The sequence below is a fragment of the Crocuta crocuta genome, unplaced genomic scaffold (genome assembly GCF_008692635.1).
Source record: "Crocuta crocuta isolate KB4526 unplaced genomic scaffold, BGI_CrCroc_1.0 scaffold229, whole genome shotgun sequence".
NCBI classification, from domain to species: Eukaryota; Metazoa; Chordata; class Mammalia; order Carnivora; family Hyaenidae; genus Crocuta; species Crocuta crocuta.
In genome coordinates this window covers 8,039,682-8,060,155 of record NW_027536464.1, presented here as the reverse complement: position 1 = coordinate 8,060,155, position 20,474 = coordinate 8,039,682, and the positions used below count along the sequence as shown (strand labels likewise).

General features: G+C 44.4%; 1 protein-coding gene across 1 annotated transcript in view; it reads right to left on the bottom strand.

Annotated features, from left to right (window-relative positions):
* ACSL3 (acyl-CoA synthetase long chain family member 3) overlaps positions 1-20,474 on the bottom strand; it is a 44,564-nt gene that overhangs the window by 12,340 nt on the left and 11,750 nt on the right. Inside the window, exons 2-8 of the mRNA XM_077748574.1 lie at positions 16,582-16,999; positions 7,238-7,415; positions 5,726-5,835; positions 4,326-4,464; positions 2,008-2,158; positions 567-690; positions 270-341 (exon numbers count right to left, since the gene is read on the bottom strand). Coding sequence (XP_077604700.1) covers positions 270-341; positions 567-690; positions 2,008-2,158; positions 4,326-4,464; positions 5,726-5,835; positions 7,238-7,415; positions 16,582-16,959 — 1,152 coding nt within the window. The 5' untranslated portion in view covers positions 16,960-16,999. The remainder of the gene's footprint in view (positions 1-269; positions 342-566; positions 691-2,007; positions 2,159-4,325; positions 4,465-5,725; positions 5,836-7,237; positions 7,416-16,581; positions 17,000-20,474) is intronic.

Here is a 20,474-nt window from a genome sequence, read left to right as displayed (position 1 = left end):
TTCCGGTTTCTACTCATAGCAAACCTTATCGTGAAAATGACCCGAGTAGGAAGCTTATTTAGGGAAAGGAGCTGATAATATCATAGGGAAGCTGAAACTAAGTTGAGTGTTTAGTAAATTTAAAAAATAAATGCTAAAAAACGAGTGAATAAATCCTGTAGTGCATACGGCAATAAATAATCAAGAAGTAAAAACCCCACGTAACTACCCCGCCAACCGGATCTCTCCCACTTGTTGAGGGCTCACACTGATACGTGGTCCATTCTTACCGGAACAGCTGCCATGAGCGTTGGTTTCAACATGGTTGTATCCCCTTTGCTTCCTTTCTTTATTTTCGAAGACTACGGAAAGAAAAAATGATCTATATAAAGTGATCCTTACAGTGGAATTCTCAGACCAAAAAGTAGATTATAAATTCACCGTTTTAATTCACTTACTATAAAAAGAACTTAAAAGGCAAGTGATCAAATGATTAACTGTCACCTTTGTGACATACCGTCACACGGACGGGGGAAAATGTGTTTAAAAAACTTTTTCATATCTGAAGTCCCGGACATTTCATTTACCTGATCTGCTAAAGTCTGTGGTGAAGAGTAGCCAATGCGGCATCCGTGAGAAAGACACACGAGCTCGGCACTTAATTCTAACACATGGGCCAGGGGCAGATACCCAATGTAAACATCTTCTTCTCTAAAAGCAAAGGGGATATAAAAGCAACTGTCAGGTGCTGTCTCTGCTAGAAGTAACTGCAAAAGGGAGCCCACGTGGGGAGAAAAGGTGAGAGAGGGAGAGAATGAGAGAGGGAGAGGGAGGGAGACAGAGAGAGAGAGAGTGTGTGTGTGTATACACGTGTGGGGGAGGAGCGGCAGACACACACTGGGGGTGTGTGGGGTGTGCAGGAAGGGAGAACCACAGCTCAGACTAAAACCCAGGAGGCAGATAGTGAGGAAGTGGCCCCGTCTCTGGTCCCACTTAAAGGCACTCACTAAGGATTTCTGCTGCAGGAGCAACATGCTAAGAGAGAAGAAATGGAGACTGGGGGCCAAAAGAAGAGTTCTCTTAAAGGGCAGAGGAAATCATCCACAAAGGAAATGGTGTTTAAAATGGTGGGCTCCCCAACAGAAGAGTTCAAACAGAATCCACCACTCTTGGCCAGGAGTTTTACAAAAGAAATTCCTGTTTTGAGAGTTATTTAAGAAGTAATAAATTGTACCATACATAAGAAAATGTATACTATGTGTATCTATTTCATGAACTACGGCCACCCCCAAAAATATGAAGAACAAACTAAGACTAACCCAGGAAACTTGCTCTTAATTCTTTCCGAAAGTTATCCATTCATAAGAGAAATCTCTCTGTCCATCCCTAAATTCAATCCCGCAGTAACCGGCACGTGTGAGAGTAATTTCTGTGCATAAGGGCATCAAAAATATCCAGCCACCACCAGCACACCAGATCGGTCATTTTCATACCCACTCCATTACAGGCCCTCACGGTCCCATCTGGTCTCCTCACCGGTCCCTTCCCACGGCACACCCACCCCGCCTGCCACTGCTGGAATTGTTCTTACAGAGAAAAATCAGAGACTGAATAGAGCTCCATAAATATTTAGTGGAACCTATGAAGTGGTCTGTTCACCTGAATCATACATGTTTAGGTATAAAAATGACACTAGTGGCAATACTATCAACTGATTAAAGTAATTTAAATTAAGGGATTTAAGTTAGTTAAAATTTACACTTTTAAAGTGAAAAGTAAATATTAACAATGATATTGTACATATAACTGTATTTGAAACCTCACAACTGTAACTATTTTGTGACTAACTTAAATGTGCTGCCTTTTGTTTTTGCTTGTTTGTTGTTGTTGTTACTGTTGTTGGTTTTTGAAGGAAATGCCAACTGTGAAAAGGCCCTGAGAGACTGACCTGGCCATATACTACTAAATGACACAGTTAACAATGGATACAAATAACAGACCACTTCGTATGCATTTACTAGGACTCACCCCAGCCTTGGGATCCTTTCCGCCATCCCAGTTATCCCAGCAATAATGTTACTGTGGGAGATCATGACTCCCTTCGGCAGTCCTGTGGATCCACTCGTGTACATGATTACTGCGATATCTGAGGGCGCTGGTTTGCTATGAGGTTTGTTTTCTGCATTGGGGGAAAAAAAAACCACAAACACATCTGAGAAATTTAGCCACATTACCAATTTCTTCCATCATCAGGTTTTTTAACTCAATTCAACAACTACTGTATTCATTCAGGTCAGCAATACAGATCGAGTCCCTGCACATAAAGGAAACATAGAATATACTGAGATAAATAAACCATAAATCTATAATGTAATAAGAGATATGAAGAAAAATAAAGCAAGACTAGGTATGGCGATAGTAGAAGCAATTTAGATGGAGGAGTCAAGAAACACTTTCCTGTCAAGTTGGTATTTTAGTAAAGACTTGAATACAGTGAGAAGGCGGCCGCGGCAACCCTGGGAGCGGGAGAAGAATGCTTCAAGTGGAAAATAAGCCAGAGCGCAGGCCCTGAGGCAGCAATGTGACTGGCAGATGTAAAGACCGAGCAAAAGGAAAAAGAGCAGGAAAGAAAGGCAAAGTTGCAGCCGGGACCATATCATGCAAAGCCTTGAAGGCCACACTCAAGACTCTGGATTTCACTGCGGGGTAGAAAGCAATGTTGTTTTGAACAAGGGTTTGTCATCACCTGTGACAAGGGTCGCTTTGGCTGCTACCCGGCTACCTAACTTAAGAAAGGGAAGAAAGGTGGCAGGGACACAAATGCCAGAAATTCAAGTAAGAAATAAGGGTGGCTGCTAAAAATGTCCTCTGCTCTACATGGTTAGGCTGCCTTGGCTACTGTCCGAGTCCTGGATTAAAAGGCTGTGTCCTCCTTGGGCAGAAGCCTAAGGTCAGCAGCCACCATCCTACAGGTAACGCAGCAGAAAGGCAAAGTAAGTGGGTCATGGATGGCACTGCCCGAATTAATCCTGGCACTCCTCCATATGGGGATCCCTTGGGTCAGCAAGGGAAAATGATTTTAAACGTGTTACCCAGTGAACCCCGTCTCTCCGACACGCACAGATGTATCCCATGACAATTGTCTTCACCCCGGTCCTTCCTCCCTAGCCTGTCACTCAGCCCTTCATCCCAGGGACCCTCCGCCGCCACTTCCTACGAACTGCTCTGAGGGGGCCCTCCTGCAACCCCAGTGTCGCCGGACTCCTGCAGATGACTCCACCTCACTGGCGCGCTCCTTTCACTTGGCTCCCGGGAACCACACAGCACGTTTCCTTCCCTCCTCTCTGACTAACCTCAGTCGCTTTCAGAGGCACCATTCTCCGTGGGCAACCTCACCTGCTTCCACAGCCATAATGAAAACCTAAGTGCGCATCTAGCNCGCCTGGATGGCTCAGTCAGTTAAGCATCCAACTTTGGCTCAAGTCATAATCTCGTGGTTGGTGAGTTTGAGCCCCGCATCAGACTCTGTGCTGACAGCCCAGAGCCTGGAACTTGCTTCAGATTCTGTGTCTCCCTCTTTCTCTGCTCCTCCCCTGCTCTCTCTCTCTCTTCTCTGCTCCTCCCTTGCTCTCTCTCTCCCAAAAATTAATAAGCATTTAAAAAAAGATCTACACTGATGTCCCACTAGCACTGAGAGTTCCATATGCCCAACACTAATGTCAGCACAGCCCTGTTCCCGTCCCAGAGCTTGAGTGCTCCCAGCTCAAGAAGTACCGTGTTTCCAACTGTAAAGCAAATCCAGTCCCCGCACCCTAGCCACTTCTGTGGAATTCCTAAATCCCCACACTCTTTCTAGCACTTTATCTGAGTGGAACTTCCAGTGTCACCATGCCCATGTGGTCCAGCTGGGGGGGTAAAAAGACGTTCCCTCTGGAAGAGGCAGACTCAGAGCTGGGGGGGGGGCGGCGGGGGATGGGGGAGGTCCAGCCATCTGCTCATACTTACACACATAATTCACATACGACTAGTTTGATGGCACTACTTACAAAACTAACTTCAAACCACTCAAAACTACCAGAAAAAACCAACAGGAAACTTGTATAACATAGAAGTATTTTCAAGTAATTTCACATAAAAACTACTTTCAGAATACTAACAAATTAATCTGTGTGTTCTTCCTGAAACCTTTCTTTAAAGGGCAGATGAAAGTAGATCCAGAGTGGCCGTACTCCCTGAAGTGATGGTCTAGGAAGTGGGTTTGTCCCCAACCTAACCTCAGCGTCGGAACAACTCTGGGGAACACGGTCCCTGCAGAATCACGGGAAGGACCCGGAAGTGAGCCGTACCTGCGCTCGCCTTGGCCCCCAGGGCCTGCACTGCAGCCATGGTGTGCACGATGACACCCTTGGGGAACTCGGACCAGGTGGGAGGCTTCCCGTCCACGGTGATGATGTGCCGCAGGCGTGGGACTAAGGAGACGATATCCTGGAAAAACAAGCGCGCCTCACGGTGTTCACTGTGCATTAGCAAATGGCTTACAGCCAGTCCGGGACACAAGAAAAGCAGTTTACTGCAGTCCCAGAATTATTCGTTTCTTGTCTCCAAAACAGGGTGAGGGGGTGCACTGGTATGAATACCACTTCCTTCAGATGGAGAAGTACCGGTCTGAAATTTAAATTGCTAATTTATAGCATTAGATTTCCTGTGTGTACTGGTTCCTGATCAACAAAGTCACTTCCTTACAAAACAGGCGTGTAAACACAGGCCGCCCAAAAACAGAGCGGCCACAGCCCCGTAGGTTTTCAAGAGACAAACAAAGATGGGGGGATTCACTTAAAAACTTGCAGATAAAAAATGGGGGGTGGGGGGACGCCTGGGTGGCTCAGTCGGTGGAGCATCTGACTTTGGCACAGGTCATGATCTCACGGTTCATGAGTTTGGGCCCCGCATCAGATCCTCTGTCCCCTTCTCTCTCTGCCCCTTCCCTACTGGTTCTCATTCTCGTTCTCTCTCTCTCTCAAAATAAATAAATTTTTTTTTTTAACTGCACAGGGGCGCCTGGGTGGCTCAGTTGGTTAAGTTTCTGATTCTTGATACCGGCTCCGGTCATGATCCTGGGGTCAGAAGACCGAGCCCCACACTGGACTCTACGCTGACAGAGTGGAGCTGCTTGGCATCCTCCTCTCCCTCTCTTTCTGCCCCTATCCTTCTCCTGTCCTCGGGGGTGCGCTCTCTGTCTCTCTCAAAATAAATAAATACACCTTAAAAAAAAAAAAGGCAGATATTACATTTCACAGGAAGTCATCTAGGGACTTAAACCCCTTCTCCTATAGTTTCATTAAGTCTCCTTTTTCCTTCAAAAAATTCTAAAACCTCATAATGACCCAATGCTTCCAAAAAATAAATAAATGAGTTGCCAGTTTAGAAACAACCCTTCAAAATTATAAATTTATTGAAAATAGACTAGAACACAAGTGAACACAATAAAAGTTATGATCCCTTCCCCCTTAGACAAGGACGTATGTATTATATTACCAATCAAGCTATTACCTCTCTGCACTACTTATACATAAATACAGGCAAAACCTACTTTTTCTTCCCCAAAAGGAAAGGAATAAAGTATGATAGTCCTAAAAGTTTACAAAGATACTCAGGATTTTAATGATCATAAAAGCATCAGTATTAGTGCCCAAGACAGTGAAAATTCTCAAATATTGGACAGTTATAAAATAACCACAGAACTCACCTTCAACTTTGTTTGCAAGAGTTCTTTACTGGTAATGATGTTGGTCACCTCTGTTTCATTTAAACCATGAACAATAGCCGGCCCGCCTAGAGTAGCATACAATGTAACAACTATAGGGAGAAGAAGGGCAAGTCAAGTGTTTGAATGTTTCAAGAACTAAATATAAAGTCTCTAAAGTAGTCAAATCACAATGGTATACTGAACCTAAATTTAAGAATCTATGATTTTTTGTTACATGGATAAATGCTATCCATGTAACATGCTATACTTTCCTAAATTATTTCAACATACTAATAAATATTATGACCACTCATCCTTTCCTACCTAATGGCCCCCCAATATTTCCAATGTTTTAGAACAAAAAAATATGGGGGGCACCTGGATGCCTCAGTTGGTTGAGCGTCAGACTTCAGCTTAGGTCATGATCTCAAGGTTCACGAGTTCAAACCCTGTGTCGGGCGCTGTGCTGACAGCTCAGAGCCTGGAGCCTGCTTTGGATTCTGTGTCTCCCTCTCTGTCACTGCCCTTCCCCTGCTCACTCACTCTAAAAAAATAAACACTAAAAAAATTTAATTTTTTTAAGTTTTGTTTCACCTACAGATGCTGCTCTGGGATGCCACAATGGAAGGAATTCTATCTGACTCCTAAAATGTCAAAGCCTTAGTTAACTACCTGGTACAGAAAATAAGAAAAAAGAAAATATACCAGTAAGATGACGCACTGAGCACCGGGCTGAAGGTGTGATGTGTTAACATGAACAACTGGCAGGAAGGACTGCTTACTCTAAAGTAGAAAACTAAAGAAGAACATTCTAGAAATGGTGACGTTTCATAACGACCCTGTGGACTTTTATTTGCTTTCTGCCTAACTGACAGAAGCTGGACTTAAAGTGACTTGAAGAGATAATTATTGTAAAGCTTCTCAAAAGAAGCATACTGTGAACCCACACCTATGAAAGCAAAGGGATAGGTCAGTTTTTACAGTAACAGTGGAAGCATTTACAGCAGGAAGCCTGATAATAGCGTCTTCTCTGTTTCATCTGAAAGGTAAGACAATGTCCAGACTCAACGTCACATTTTGGCACCAAGGCCTGTGAGCTAAGCTTCCAGGACCACCTCACGGGCTGGGGCCTCAGGGCTGCCACTTAAATTACTACAATATAAAAACTCCTTATCAATGAACTTGGCACCTGGGGTCAAATATGGACGTCAACAGTCACCGCTGACAGAAGTGGCATGACAAAGTGACACCCGCTTCACAAGAGAGCTCCTGAGAGGACCGGCCGAGCCTTCCGGTCCCCTTACCACGCTGGCCCCACAACTGTTCCACACTTCCTTTTCCAAAAGTAGACCCACAACTCTAAGTTGTAACAGAATTCTCCCTGATGAGACCAAGGTGAAAACTAACCTCAGAATTTTACTTTCTTAACAATGAAACATTAGTAATAAACACTATCCTCTCTCCCACAGTAACTCAAGTCTGCTCTTCCAGAAGATCAGAAAGCCTACGTACGCTGAAAATTATACATAAAGCACGCCTGCGCGGCAATCATCCATTCGGCCCTGGTTTCGCAGAAGATGGCGATGTTGGTCTTTGGCTTCTGACCCAGTATCTGTAAGCCATTTCCAAAATTAAGAGCTCTAAGGAAGACGTCTTCATAGGAGAGCCAGTTATAGTGTCCGAGAATAACCTGATAAACAAAAAACATACAAATACCTTTTAATATAACCAAAATAATGTGTTCTAGAAAGAAGCCAAGATTTGTTCTAAGTTTTATGACAAACCAGAGTTATGTCTGCATGTAACTTAACTGTTTTTTTTTTTAAATAAAAGAGAGTTTCGAGTGAAAAAAACCTATTTTGAAAATTAGCTATGTTGTGACATTTTCTTTGACAAACTGCACGCCAATTTTTTTAACGTAATGGGGGGGGGGGGGTTATTTTTAAAAATCCTCAGAGGTAGATAGGATTTTAAAGATCAACTTTTTGACCAAAGGATCCGACTTAAACAATGTAGGTGTTAGCTTAAAATTTAGCCTAGTCTCAAGTACCAAGGATACCAACATTTTACTTTCCGTCTATTTATGAATTCCCAGATTTGAATATCAAATGGTACAATATGATTCACAAACTGAAACTAGACAGGCCCAAGATAACAGACATATTTATGGCTGTTCAATTTGAACTGCTCTATCCCGTATCTAACTCAGTGTAAGAAAAGTAAACAAGTCTCTATTTAAACAACCAGGATTAATTACATTATTCATTTAAGCCTTAAGTACCAACTGATACCACTGGGCTTTCAACGTTTTATGTGTGCTCCCCATAAGTGCAGGTAACATTAAGTCGACATTAGCAATAATCCTCTTTCAGAACTGGCTAACATTTTTCTTTAGGAATTTTCTCCAACTTTTATCAGACCACAAATCCCCAATTACATATCAACTGGATAAAAAGTTCCTCACACTACAAATATATACATATAGTTCCCAAACACAGCTGTCTCACTAATATATCTTTCACACACCTTAAAACCATCTAACCACATTCATTTTTAAAAATGCATGCATTTAAGAGAGTTTCAGAAATAAGAGGTTGGGTGAAGATATAAAAATGGGGGGGAAGGTAAATACTGCCCTCTAGTGTCCTCTTCCATAATGGATTAAGAAATAAATTTTTATTTTTATGGTTAAGGCAACTGCATTTAAAATATTTAACGTGAGCGGTCCCAAACTCTCACCTTGCTCTGCACCCCCATGAAATGCTCAGCACGGGGAGCTCCATGACTTCAAAAGGAGCTCTGTGGGGGTGAGAAGACAGATGAGAACTTGGCCAAAATGTGCACAAACTGGCTTACAATTATTAAGAATTTTACACTCCAAAGATAAGCATGAGCTACCTCTTAGATTCTAGAAGCTAAATGATGAGCTTTGTAAGTTTCAGAGAATGTGTATGTTCTGAAAGGTTATGATCTGTATAATCCAAATACTTAAATCCATGTAATGGGGCCACCATGTGGCAAAGAAATCAAATCACGAATCTCACTGAAGCGTAACCAAACTGAATTCCACTAAATTCTTTAAACGGCTGAATCTTCTACCTTTCCCATAAAGATTACATTTAAAGGTCGCTACCCACCCTGCAATTTTGCCTTTTACTGGAAAAAAATTCCAATTCTAACTCTGTCCCTATAGTTAGCTCAAACCTGAGATTAAACTCGTTTATTCCCTGCCCATCCTGAAGAACGGCCAACCTCCCTCTATGCGGGACCACAGACCGCACCACCCAGCAATCTTATCTGCTTCCCGGCTGTGCTCACCCCCAAGCCCTCCGAAATGGCTGCCTGAAACCTTCTTCCGCCCAAGTGTCCTCCGCACCCCTCCCACCCTCCTCCACTTGCAGGTGATGACACATCTCACGGTCACGGAGAAATCAGGCATGCGCAGGAACGCCCTCGCCCTGCTGCCCGCGAGCTGAACAGCCCACATACATCTGTGTCCTCGATCTCTGCAGTCTCGTGGTATTACAGTGGTTGAAGCGTCCCTAACAAACCCAAACTTACAAAGACTTTTACTCTGAGGCGCTTCCCAAATTTCTGTCTCCAATCTTAACCACCTCTACTTGCATCTCCAAGTCCGAAAACCTTACCCTGGCCTACACAGCCCTACGGGACCTAGCCATTGCCAGTGTCTCTGTGCTCACAGCAAACCCTCTTCCCCTAACTCACTACTTCCTGTAAATGCTTGGTCCTTTCTGTCCTTCAAACAGGCCGGCCCCAGGCAGGAGCTAAGATAAAGCAAGATGGGTGCCGCAAGCACAAGATTCAGAGAGGCCGTCGTTCTCAGGGTTTGAATACCTTCTTCAATTTTGCACCCCAACTGCCACGGCCAACAGACGTCACTCCAGTGTTAGAGCCAGCGAGTGTGCTGCCCCATCCCTCGCTGCAGAGCTGGCTCTTCTGTGGGTCAGGCCTCCCCTAGGAGAGGCCATCCCTGATCTCCAATCAGCTTTACGTCTCCATACTAGATATTCAACCTTTAACTTATCACTTGCAGTCTCTCTTCCTCCAGTACAAATACAAGACCCGCGAGAAGAGTAACCTTTGTGTCCTGTTCATTATCGGCTCCCTAATGGCGTACAGCTGGTCTCAGCGACCATTTCTTATTTGCATGGAATAAGCAGTATAATTAAACACAATTTCAATTCACTTTGGGCCTTCAGAGAGTCTTCGGACCCCTCTCCCCTCTAGAAGCCTCATGTTGTAAAAGAGTGTTTTAAGAAAAAAAAAATCCACATCCATCTGATCACTTAACCCCTAGGGCTACTTCTGTTCTGGCCACCCTTCCATTTATGCACATCCTAGCCTGCCACCTCTTAAATATTTTTATCCACACGGCGGCCAGCGGGCACTGCGTGGCTCGGTCCATTAAGCATCTGACTCTGAATTTAGGCTCAGGTCATGATCTCAGCGTTCATGACCTCGAGCCCCACGTGAGGCTCTGTGCTGACAGCTTGGAGCCTGCTTGGGATCCTCTGTCTCCCTCTCTGTCCCTTCCCCACCTGTGTACACACACTATCCATTCTTATCTGTGACCCATGAGACAAATGTGCTCATTTTCCAGACTCTGAGTCAGGAAAAGGAATGACTAGTCTGGCTCGGTCTACCGTGGAGTCTCTGAGCAGTTTCCTAACTTGTAAACTTAGGGGCAGAGTTAAGACAGGCCCTATGGTCACTTTCCTCACTCACGTTTAATTGCCTATATTTTTATTCTGTGACAGGTGTGACATACACATGTGTAAATATCAGTGTTATCACTCAGACTACCACTACCCCAAACAGAGGAACTTAGTAATTTACTTTGTTCAGAAACACATTGATGATGCTAAGGATGAGGGTCTCTTATCTCAAAAGACAAACTATAAAAATAAAATGGAGTAACATACAGAACATTCTGTAAAATAAAAGCATACAAATACTGAACTCTTCAGGACCCTGACGAATGATACAATCAAATAAAGATCAAGTTTCCAGGTAGCTAAGGGTTTAACCAGTACAAGTAGCAACTTTCCGTTTAGCCTTTTAGAATAGAAAGACTTCAAAATTAACACTTTCCTGCTTTCTTCGACAAAGTACACCTGGTTCCATTCACCCTTCTCTCTGTGAATGAAAATTACGACAATTTACTGTGAGGGAGCCAGAGGGCGAAAATATTCAGCAGGTCTGGATGGTGGGTAATGATCATGAGAAGAAAGAGGAGGANGAGATAACCCTTGCCAGTGTTCACCGCGTGCTAAGCAGGCTGCAGCAGCAGCTTATTAAGACTCTCACACTAACTCTTAGGACAGTTACTACTATTATCCCTATTTCACCAATGACAATACTGAGGCAGAGAGAGAGTATGCATAACTTGCTCAAATATCACACAGCCTGAGTAGGACTAGAATGCGAATCCGGGCAGGCTCATTCCCCAATCTAAGGCCTAAATTATGGCGCCCCGACTACACTACGGAAGGAGGCGCTGTTACTGTGCTGGTAAGAATGGGAGTCTAACTGACATCTGTCAAGGATCCTTGCAACTGCTATGTGCGTGGGTTATAGCAAGGGCAAGCGTGGAAGCAGAGACCTGTTAAAAGGAGGTTGGGGGGCCATTAAGGGGAGCAGACTCACGGTTCTTCAGCTCGAGCCGTTTGGTGCCCGGTGGTGCCTCTCACAAACGGGCTGAGCAGGAGAGAAACAAATACGGAAAGGAAAAGCAAGGTTCTCACTGGGGAAGGGCACTCTCACAACCGAAACACAAACCCTGGCCAAGAGAACGACCACTGTTTTCTATATAAATTAGGATGTAAATGTCCTAACAAGTCAGAAAATAAACACCATAACATATGCAGATATATACGTTTGTTTTATACATATATATATAAATGACTGACTCTGGAGCAAGAAATAACACAAAAGTAGGCACCGAGGAAGAAGAAAGCTAAGTCAATTTCCAAGAGCAGAAGAGAGTATTTCTATGATCTTTTTGGATCAATTTACAAAGAATAGCATAGTGAAATCTTCTCTTTCTAGGCACTATGATTATGTAATCCCTCCTAGTTTCTTCTTTCTAACGTGTGTAAAATAAAGCGTTTCTGGTGGGTAGATCATTAAATGTCTGAGCCGGCCTTGCACTCCTTTCTGTTTCGCTGTAAAAATTTTTTTCTTCTTTACAACTGTGTTCTATTTCAGGTCCACGTATTTTAAAGACTCTCTGGAAAGCAATCCTTCACGGCTCTTCATTTCCAAAGACCTTAGGAGGATGCACTGGCGGCCGGCAATGCGGACACACCCCCGGTGCTCAGAGCCCGCCGTAGCTTCATAAAGCCAGAGGAGACTTCTCGAAAAGCTTGCCGAGCCTCAAGAATATAGCAGCCTCTGCTTCTCCGCCTTTCGTTTTTCTCTCTGTGCCCCCGAGAGACTGGCCTTAGTGAAGTCAAAAGCCATGCTGTCATGGGCATAGTGAGAGCAGGATCACCACTGACTTCTCCTCTGCTCACCCTCCCTTCGGAGCTCAACACTGACTTAGGTAGCATATGATGGACACAAAGCTTCAGAATTCATTTATCTGAAATAATGGTTCAGGTATCTTTGTTTCAACTATATCAGATACATTCCAGGGTTAATCCCCAAAGCTCAGCCTCCAAAACAAGAAGGAAGGAAACGCTGAGACACTGCTACATCACTGGCTGGCTTTCCCAATTCAAGATGATGGTCAAATACGGAAACTACTGAATGACGGGACGCTCCGTCACAGACCTGTCTGCGCTCTGGCTGGAAGCGTTCTGAGCAGAAGCCACGTGACNCAGAGCCACTGCTGGTTCTGCTGCAACACAGTGCGTGTAAACAAGCAACCAAGAGGTGAAAAGCCCCAGTGTGTTTATAACCCCCAGTGGAGATGCCCGCAGTCCCGGGTGCAAACCACTGTTACAGTTGCAACAGAGACAGAGAGAAACCAGGGGCTTGGCTAATCAGTGGTGTGGCACTCTCTTCCCAGGTAAGGCTAACAGAAAACATCTGATTCATTTACTACACACGAAACCTAAACATTAGTTTTCTCCCCCCAGCTAGCCTCATTTCAAATACAAGATTCTCTGTATCAGAGTTTATACAGAGCCTCCCCGAAAAAGTCCGACGAATCACAAACGCCAACAGCACGGCAGACGTCAGGGGCAGACAGACCGGACGGTGACGCGATATGGACAGAGAAGGCTGCTAACTGTAAGCTTTTTCATTTTCAACGTTCCTATCTTCAAATATTTCTTTGTTGAACAAATGAGGATAGCAAAGACCCCGCGGGCGGGCCAGAGAGTGCCCTGAATACACAAACACACAACAGGGAAAAACTTTCCTTGTGTCCGTTGTGTTATCTGGCCACATTTAAGAAGAAACTCTGACAGGTCTAGGATTTTATTTTATCCTAATTACACTGATGCCTGAATCAAGAAGGAACTTCACATCTACCATCCTCATCTCCTTTTCACATTCTTGGAAACTCGTCTGCTACTATAAGGACTGAAAAATAGTGTGAGTCCCATAAAATGCCTATAATGTGCACAACTCTGGAGAAAAAACTAAATCTCCTGCTAAAGTAGGACATCTGTTACATAAGCTGAGATTAAAAACAAGAGAACCAATCTTTGAATTCAAATAGCATTAGTTCAAAAAACAAAATGTTTTCAGGGCGCCTGGGTGGCTCAGTCGGTTAGGCGTCCGACTTCAGCTCAGGCCATGATCTCACGGTTCATGGGTTCGAGCCCCGCGTCAGGCTCTGTGCTGACAGCCAGCTCAGAGCTGGGAGCCTGCTTAGGATTCTGTGTCTCCCTCTCTCTCTGCTCCTCCCCTGCTCACGCGGTTTCTCTCAGAAATAAATAAAACTTTAAAAAAAAAAAGTTTTTAAGACAAGACACAGAAGTAGAAAACTTTAGCACCTAAAAAAGTGCAGTGTTTTTGGTACCTTGTATTAATTGCCAGATCTCTCAAAGACAAAATCAAGATGGTATTTCATAAAAAGTAAAAATGGCAACTAAATATCAGACCCCGTTATGATAAAATATGTTTTAGGAGTTATAATCTATAGGCTTGAAGAGTAAACACACATGGGTAACTACACGACTTTGATTTCGAGAAATGTGTACGCTATTATCTCCAGATAGAGCTTAAGTCAGCTTAAAAGAAAAAGATTCATCTAAGTGAGGCAAAAGTCAAGTCAGCAAGAGAGAGACTATGCCTTACAAGGAGAGCGAGCCTGTCATTTCCCGAAGCCACCACCCAGCCGGCCAGGGGCACTGCTGATGTGCCGGGAGCAGCGAGATGGGCGAGGAGGGCTCCAGGCGCAACAGGACAGAGGATCACTGTTGGGAGGGGATGGACACTCACAGGCTCCGTTAAGTTAACATCATGTTCCAACTGCGAAGAATTACTGCCATCAACTTGCTGGCCATCCCCTTCATGTCTAGGGGGGAAAGGCCTACAGAATCTGTAAGGATAAGGCCGCTAAAGACCACCACTGCAGACCCTCTGAAGTGTCTCATCCCATGGTGTGATTATTTGAACTTCTCCCCCCCGAACCTGAGAGTTGCTTCACGACTTACAGAAGAAAAAGGAGCTGGAGTCAGGATGTAGATGGAAAAAAGGATACGAGGAAAAACTTCGCCTGCATACATCCTACACATAAAACCTGACCAAATTATCAACCGACTACTGATCATCTTAGTGCTCCTAAAAAAATTTTTATCATGGGGCGCGTGGGTGGCTTAGTCGGTTAAGCNAAATTTAAAAAAAAAAAAAAAAAAAAAAATTTATTGTGGGGCGCCTGGGAGGCTCAGTTGGTTACACAGGCGACTTTTGGGTCCAGCTCTCACAGTTTATGAGACCAATCTCTGCTGTTAGGCTCTGCACTGACGGTGAGGAGCCTGCGTGGGATTCTCTCTCTGCCCCTCCCCTGCTTATGCATGTGCTTTCTCTCGCACGCTCTCTCTCTCAAAATAAACTTTAAAAAATTTTAAAAATTTATCTTCAGTGTTTACCTACTGGGACTTTAAGAACTGCTTGTAATAAAGTCATGTGTCAGGGCACCTGGGTGGCTCACTGGGTTAAGCATCCGACTTCAGCTCAGATCATGATCTCACAGTTCAGACTGGGAGTTGAAGTTCTGCACTGGGTTCTGTGCTGACAGCTCAGATCCTGGAACCTGCTTCGGATTCTGTGTCTGTCTGTCTGTCTCTCTCTCTCTCTCTCAAATATAAACATTAAAAAAAAGTCCTGTATCCAAAACCAGCATTTTCATGCCCTTTCTGTACACCCTACCCTTCAAACTGTTGCACTGCTCTATGATATTTCCTTGCAGTCACTCATATAATTTGCCCACCAAACTCCCAAGACAACAGTACTAAGAAAAACTAGAGCATTGACACAAGGGGCCACAAGCACTTCTACACACGTGTGTGTTTGTGTGCACGCATTCAGTTTATCCTCGACAAGCCTGAACTGGCATTTACGAAGCAAGGAGCAGGCTCTAACGCTCACTTTACGACTCGCTAACTGAAACATTGCTGTGTACGTTACCCACCTGTGCCTCTGTGCCATCCTCTGTAAGATAACAATGATAACACTAACTCCCATGGCTATATTTTTAATGTTTTTTTAAATGTTTTATTTATTTCTTAGAGACAGAGGGGGGCAGCATGAGCAGGGGAGGGTCAGAGAGAGAGGGAGACAAAGAGTCCGAAACAGGCTCTAGGCTCTGAGCTAGCTGTCAGCACAGAGTCCGACGCGGGGCTCGAACCCATGAATTGAGAGATCATGACCTGAGCCGAAGCTGGATGCTCAATCGACTGAGCCACCCACGCTCTCCCTCATATGGCTATTTTAAGTCTTAAATAAGCTGATATATGTAAAGCACTTAAAACAGCCTGACTTCTATGAAATGCTAATAAATAGCAGCAATAATCATTATCTTCATATTACAAATAAAAAAACTGAGGCAAATTTCTTAAATAACTTTTCCAGAGTCACATAGCTAGTTAAGTGGCAAAGCTGAGTGAGATCCAAACCTATAGCCTGGATCTGGAATCCAGGTTCTTAACCACCATCTTACATTGCCTCTAAGGATATTTTATCCCATTTCAAATCAATGATGGCAGGCTTGTCTATATTTATGAAAATTATTTTTTTCTTTTAATTTTTTCTAATCTAATGTTTATTTTTAAAAGAGGGAGAATGTGAGCGGGGGAGGGGGCAGAGAGGGAGAGAGGAGAGAGAGAGAGGAGAGAGAGAGAGGAGAGAGAGAGGAGAGAGAGAAAATATCCAAAGCAGGCTCCGGGCTCTGAGCTGTCAGCACAGAGCCCAATGTGGGGCTTGCACTCACGGACTGTGAGATCATGAAGAAAATTCTTTAAAAAACATGGTATTGCCACTATTAAAGTACCAAGACATGAAGCCCTCAACGGACCCTACATTAGAATCAGAAACAGCAAGCCTCACATCCCCAAACCCAGAACCATCTCCAGCACACGCAGGCGCTAGGGGAACTACCCAGGAATATGGTTTCCAACCCCAAACTGCTCTGGACATTCTCTTCTACGCTGTGGAGACTTTCAGGCTCCATGGGCAGTCTCAGTGGTTTGTGAAAATTCAGACCCATCTGTGCAGGGGAGTACAGAAGGGGATCATTACACAGTGTAGGATCCTTCCTGCCCTGTCTCTCCTGCCACATCAGCGACGTCCAGTAGCCGCAGAAGGCTCCTGTCCCTGGCCGCCACTTCCGAAAGCACCATTTTACTCAGAGGAAACACAAAGGCAATGAAAGATCTCCTTACCTTTTTAAAAATTTTTCCATTTGGTTGTACTTCATCTTCCTCATTTAAAATTTCACGTGTCCCCAAGAGTCTTTTGTCCTTAAATTTATTTTTGGCATACATGAAAACTTTATCCAGCGTGTCACATCCAGGGTATAGTACGGAGGCCAAGCCGTCCAAACTGTTAACGGATCTGTATGCAGATTCAGGTTTTGAATTCACAGGCTTTGCTTTAATTCGGTTTGATTTTTCTTGTCTTGTCTCAAACAGAAAATAATACGGAATATATGTTATAACAGTATAAAGTGATATCATAAAATGTATGAAATACAAAAGAATGGGGTTGATGGTCTGTTTTAGCTTCATGGTAGCTGGTTTTGAAGATGCGTGGTTATTCATAAGTGCTCAAAAAGTAGAATTAACAGATTTCCGTGAGAATCTAGAAGGAAGAGAAAGAAAGATATTAGTTCAACATCATTTTAAAATAGCCTTACAGAATAATCCTTCACTTTAGATGGCAAATGAAAATATTTGTTTCCAGTCAAGCAGCGGCTAGTATTGGCCTCTGGCAATGTCCTGTCCACCCTGATGTGGTACATGTGACCCTCTTACAAGCATCTTGTATCTCTTTCCACATCATTCTATAAACAGGTGGTTTTTCCAACCTAACCCCAAGTGGTGAAGAAGGAGCAAGCCAGACACCTACATAAGAATCCAGACCAAAAACGTACCGATTTCCTCTTCCTGGCAGTCTCTGTGTATACACCATTTCCTCCCTCGCGGCCCAGCAGCCACTAATAATCACTGCATTCTTTCCCAGTGGGCTGCAGTCTCTCTCTCTAGGCAGTAACAAGCAACTAGAGTTGGCAAACAGAGAATCTACTTCCTGAAGGGATATTTTCCAATTTAGGCAGGTTAGATGGTGAAGCAAGGAGGCTGTAAACCTTGGTCTTTGTACTTTGCATTCATCAGATTTGCTGACAATCTACTATGTGTTGCATACTGTCCTAAGTACAGGAAATTCAACAGTGAACAAGACAGTCCACCTCCCTCCTCTCATGGAGTCTGCGCATTCACTGGGAGCGGCAGACGAAATGTGTGTACGCGTGTCAAGGGACAGTAAATGCTTGGAGGGAAAACGAACTGAGGGCAGGGAAACGCGAAGTGAACAGGCAAGGCTGGAGAGACACTCGAGTGTATGGGAGGCGCACGCGGGCCTCTCGGGCTGTGGAGGAGCCCCTCACCCAGGAACATGGTGGAGGCCGTCTCAGGACAAAGGAGGGCAACGTGCACCATGGTCCAGTCAATTCTTCTACACGTACGCAGAGCTCTGACACGACTCTGTGACTTGGACTGTGTCCAATCAGACTATATGTGTCACCAGGTATGGGAGACAAAGAAGTAGAAACTGTATAAAAGGCTACACCCCGCGGCGCTCAGGGCGGTTTTTTGGGTACGAACCCACTGAGCCCGTGCCGCCGCCACAAGCAAAGCTGCTTCGGAGACAAAGAAAGCCTCGCTGTCCCGTTTCTCTGTGGGAGAACCGTGCTCTACGGCCGGTGACAGTGAGCGGAAACTTACAAGGAAGAGAGAGTGGGTCACAGGCCTGTCTGAGGAAAGCTGAGAACCCCAGGGGATATACTCCTCTGTGTGCTGGGTCGGTAATATCATTTCTGAAGAAACAAAACTGAAGCAAACTAGGAATCACGCCATCCAGCTTCAAGCCCAGCGGTTATGACGTCTAGCATGCTCATCTCCTATCCCCAAGTCCATGCTGTAGAAATTCTATTCCAGGCAAAACTGTGAGGAAGCTCTACCGCAGGCTCAGCAGGCCAAGAACGCGGGGCGCCTTGCCTCAGCCTCTGCATAACGTCCACGCAGAGACCGGAGCTCCAGGGAGGACCCGCGGCGACAGCCACAGCCCGGCACCGCCCTCACAGAACAGAGGACAGGCTGCGGTCCCTGCCCCTGCGGCTCCGGAGCAATGCTACACAGGCCAAAGCAGGCTGTAGGGACAGCGAGCTCCTGAGCAACCCCGAAGTGGACTGACTCGTGTTGGAACAGAGAACAGGGAGACCCACGCCTGGTGGCACTGTGGGAGACAGTGGAGACGTACTTGCTGAGGAGCGACTCACTTGGGGCTGGTAGTTCCAGGAGATCAAGGAAAGAGCAGAGCAAACAGAAGTTTAATGGAATCAGGGGAAAGAGAACCTAAGAGTCCTTCTACAGTCAGGGCAGCTCACAGACTGGCCTCAAACGCAGCCCCTACAAAGGCCTTATAATTTGCCTGGATGTCACGGTGAGGCAATCGATGGCCCAGGGCTCTGTCCAATACAATGAAGCCATCAGCTAGCTGTCGGCCGAGGGTAACTGCTGGGTGTGAACTTGGCACAAGTTTAACAAGGAGATCAGAGAAAGACAGTTAAAGAGCGTCCTACTAAAATCCTGCTGTCATCCCCTTGAGAGGGCACTTCAAGGGCACTCCGGGCGTTCAAGGCTGTGCCCACCAAGATGCAACATCAAAGGATGCACACCGCAGGGGGTAAAAGTAAACTGCACTGAAATAAGCCAGCAAGTCACTAAACAAATAGACAAGCAAGCAACACAACAATAAGAAGCCAGGGAAATCGGGAGGGGGAATCAGCATTCAGAAATGCTATGAAAGATCTTAAATGTGCAGTTTACAGCAAAAAACTATGGGGCACGCAAACGAACAGTAAAGGAAGACCCAAACACAGGGGGAGAGAGCAGGCAACACAAAGTGTCCCTGAGAGGGCCCAAATGTCAGACTCCGACAAGACATCAAAGCAGCTATTATAAACATGTTCAAAGAATGAAAGGAAAAAAATTTAAAATCAGGGGCACCTAGCTGGCTCAGTCAGTAGAGCAAACGACTCTTGCTCCCAGGGTTGTGGGTTCAAGTCCCACACTGGGTACAGAGATTACTTAAAAAACAAAATCTTGAAAAAAAGTAAAAGTCCAGCTCTGCGATTTTACAGGATCAGGAATACCTCCAAATTTGCCCATGCAGAGCTTGTGAGAAACCAAGACTCCTAAATAATCCCCAGACTGTTTCACCATTCCACACTGTTTTCTTTGATAAGTCATCTGGAGGAAGAGTCCACAGAATCTAAATTTGTGCCATTAATGGGGACTTCTTGGAAGTTTTCTATTTAGGAAAATGGCACAATAAAAATAAATGGTCCTGGGGCACCTGGGCAGCTCAGTCCATTAAGCCCCGTGTCACATCGGGCTCTGTGCTGACAGCCGGAGGCCTGCTTGGGATTCTCTCTCCCTCTCCCTCTCTCTTTCTCAAAATAAACAAACATTTAAAAGCAAAACAAAAAAACCACAAATGGTCCTACTATTTCCAGGACTTCAGAGCTGCAAAGAACATATGTATCTCAATCATCCAGGAGAGTGAGGTTACCTAAGTCCTCTCCCTGAAATTTTATTTCTCATGTCTGTGTTTTGAATTGAAAAGTAACACTGTAATAAAAAATCTTTTATCTGCAGATGATGACTGTATGATGACTGTATAGAAAATCCTAAAGAATCCATTAAAAAACTAATAGAACTAATAAGTAGTTCGGCAAGAGTTGCAAAATGGAATTTGAATATACAAAGATCAACTGCATTTCCATATACCAGCAATGAATAATCAGAAAATTAGGTTAAAGCAATTATGTTTACAATACTATCAGAAATAATACTTAGGATAAGATATAACAAGAAGTGTGAAATTTGTACTATGAAAACCATGAAACACTGTTTAAAGATATTAAAGGCCTAAATAAATAGAAAAACATTGGCTGTTTATGGACTGTAAGACTTACTACTGTTAAAATGACAAAATTCTCCAAACTGATGCACAGATTCAACACAATCCTTATCAAAATCTCTACTGGCTTTGA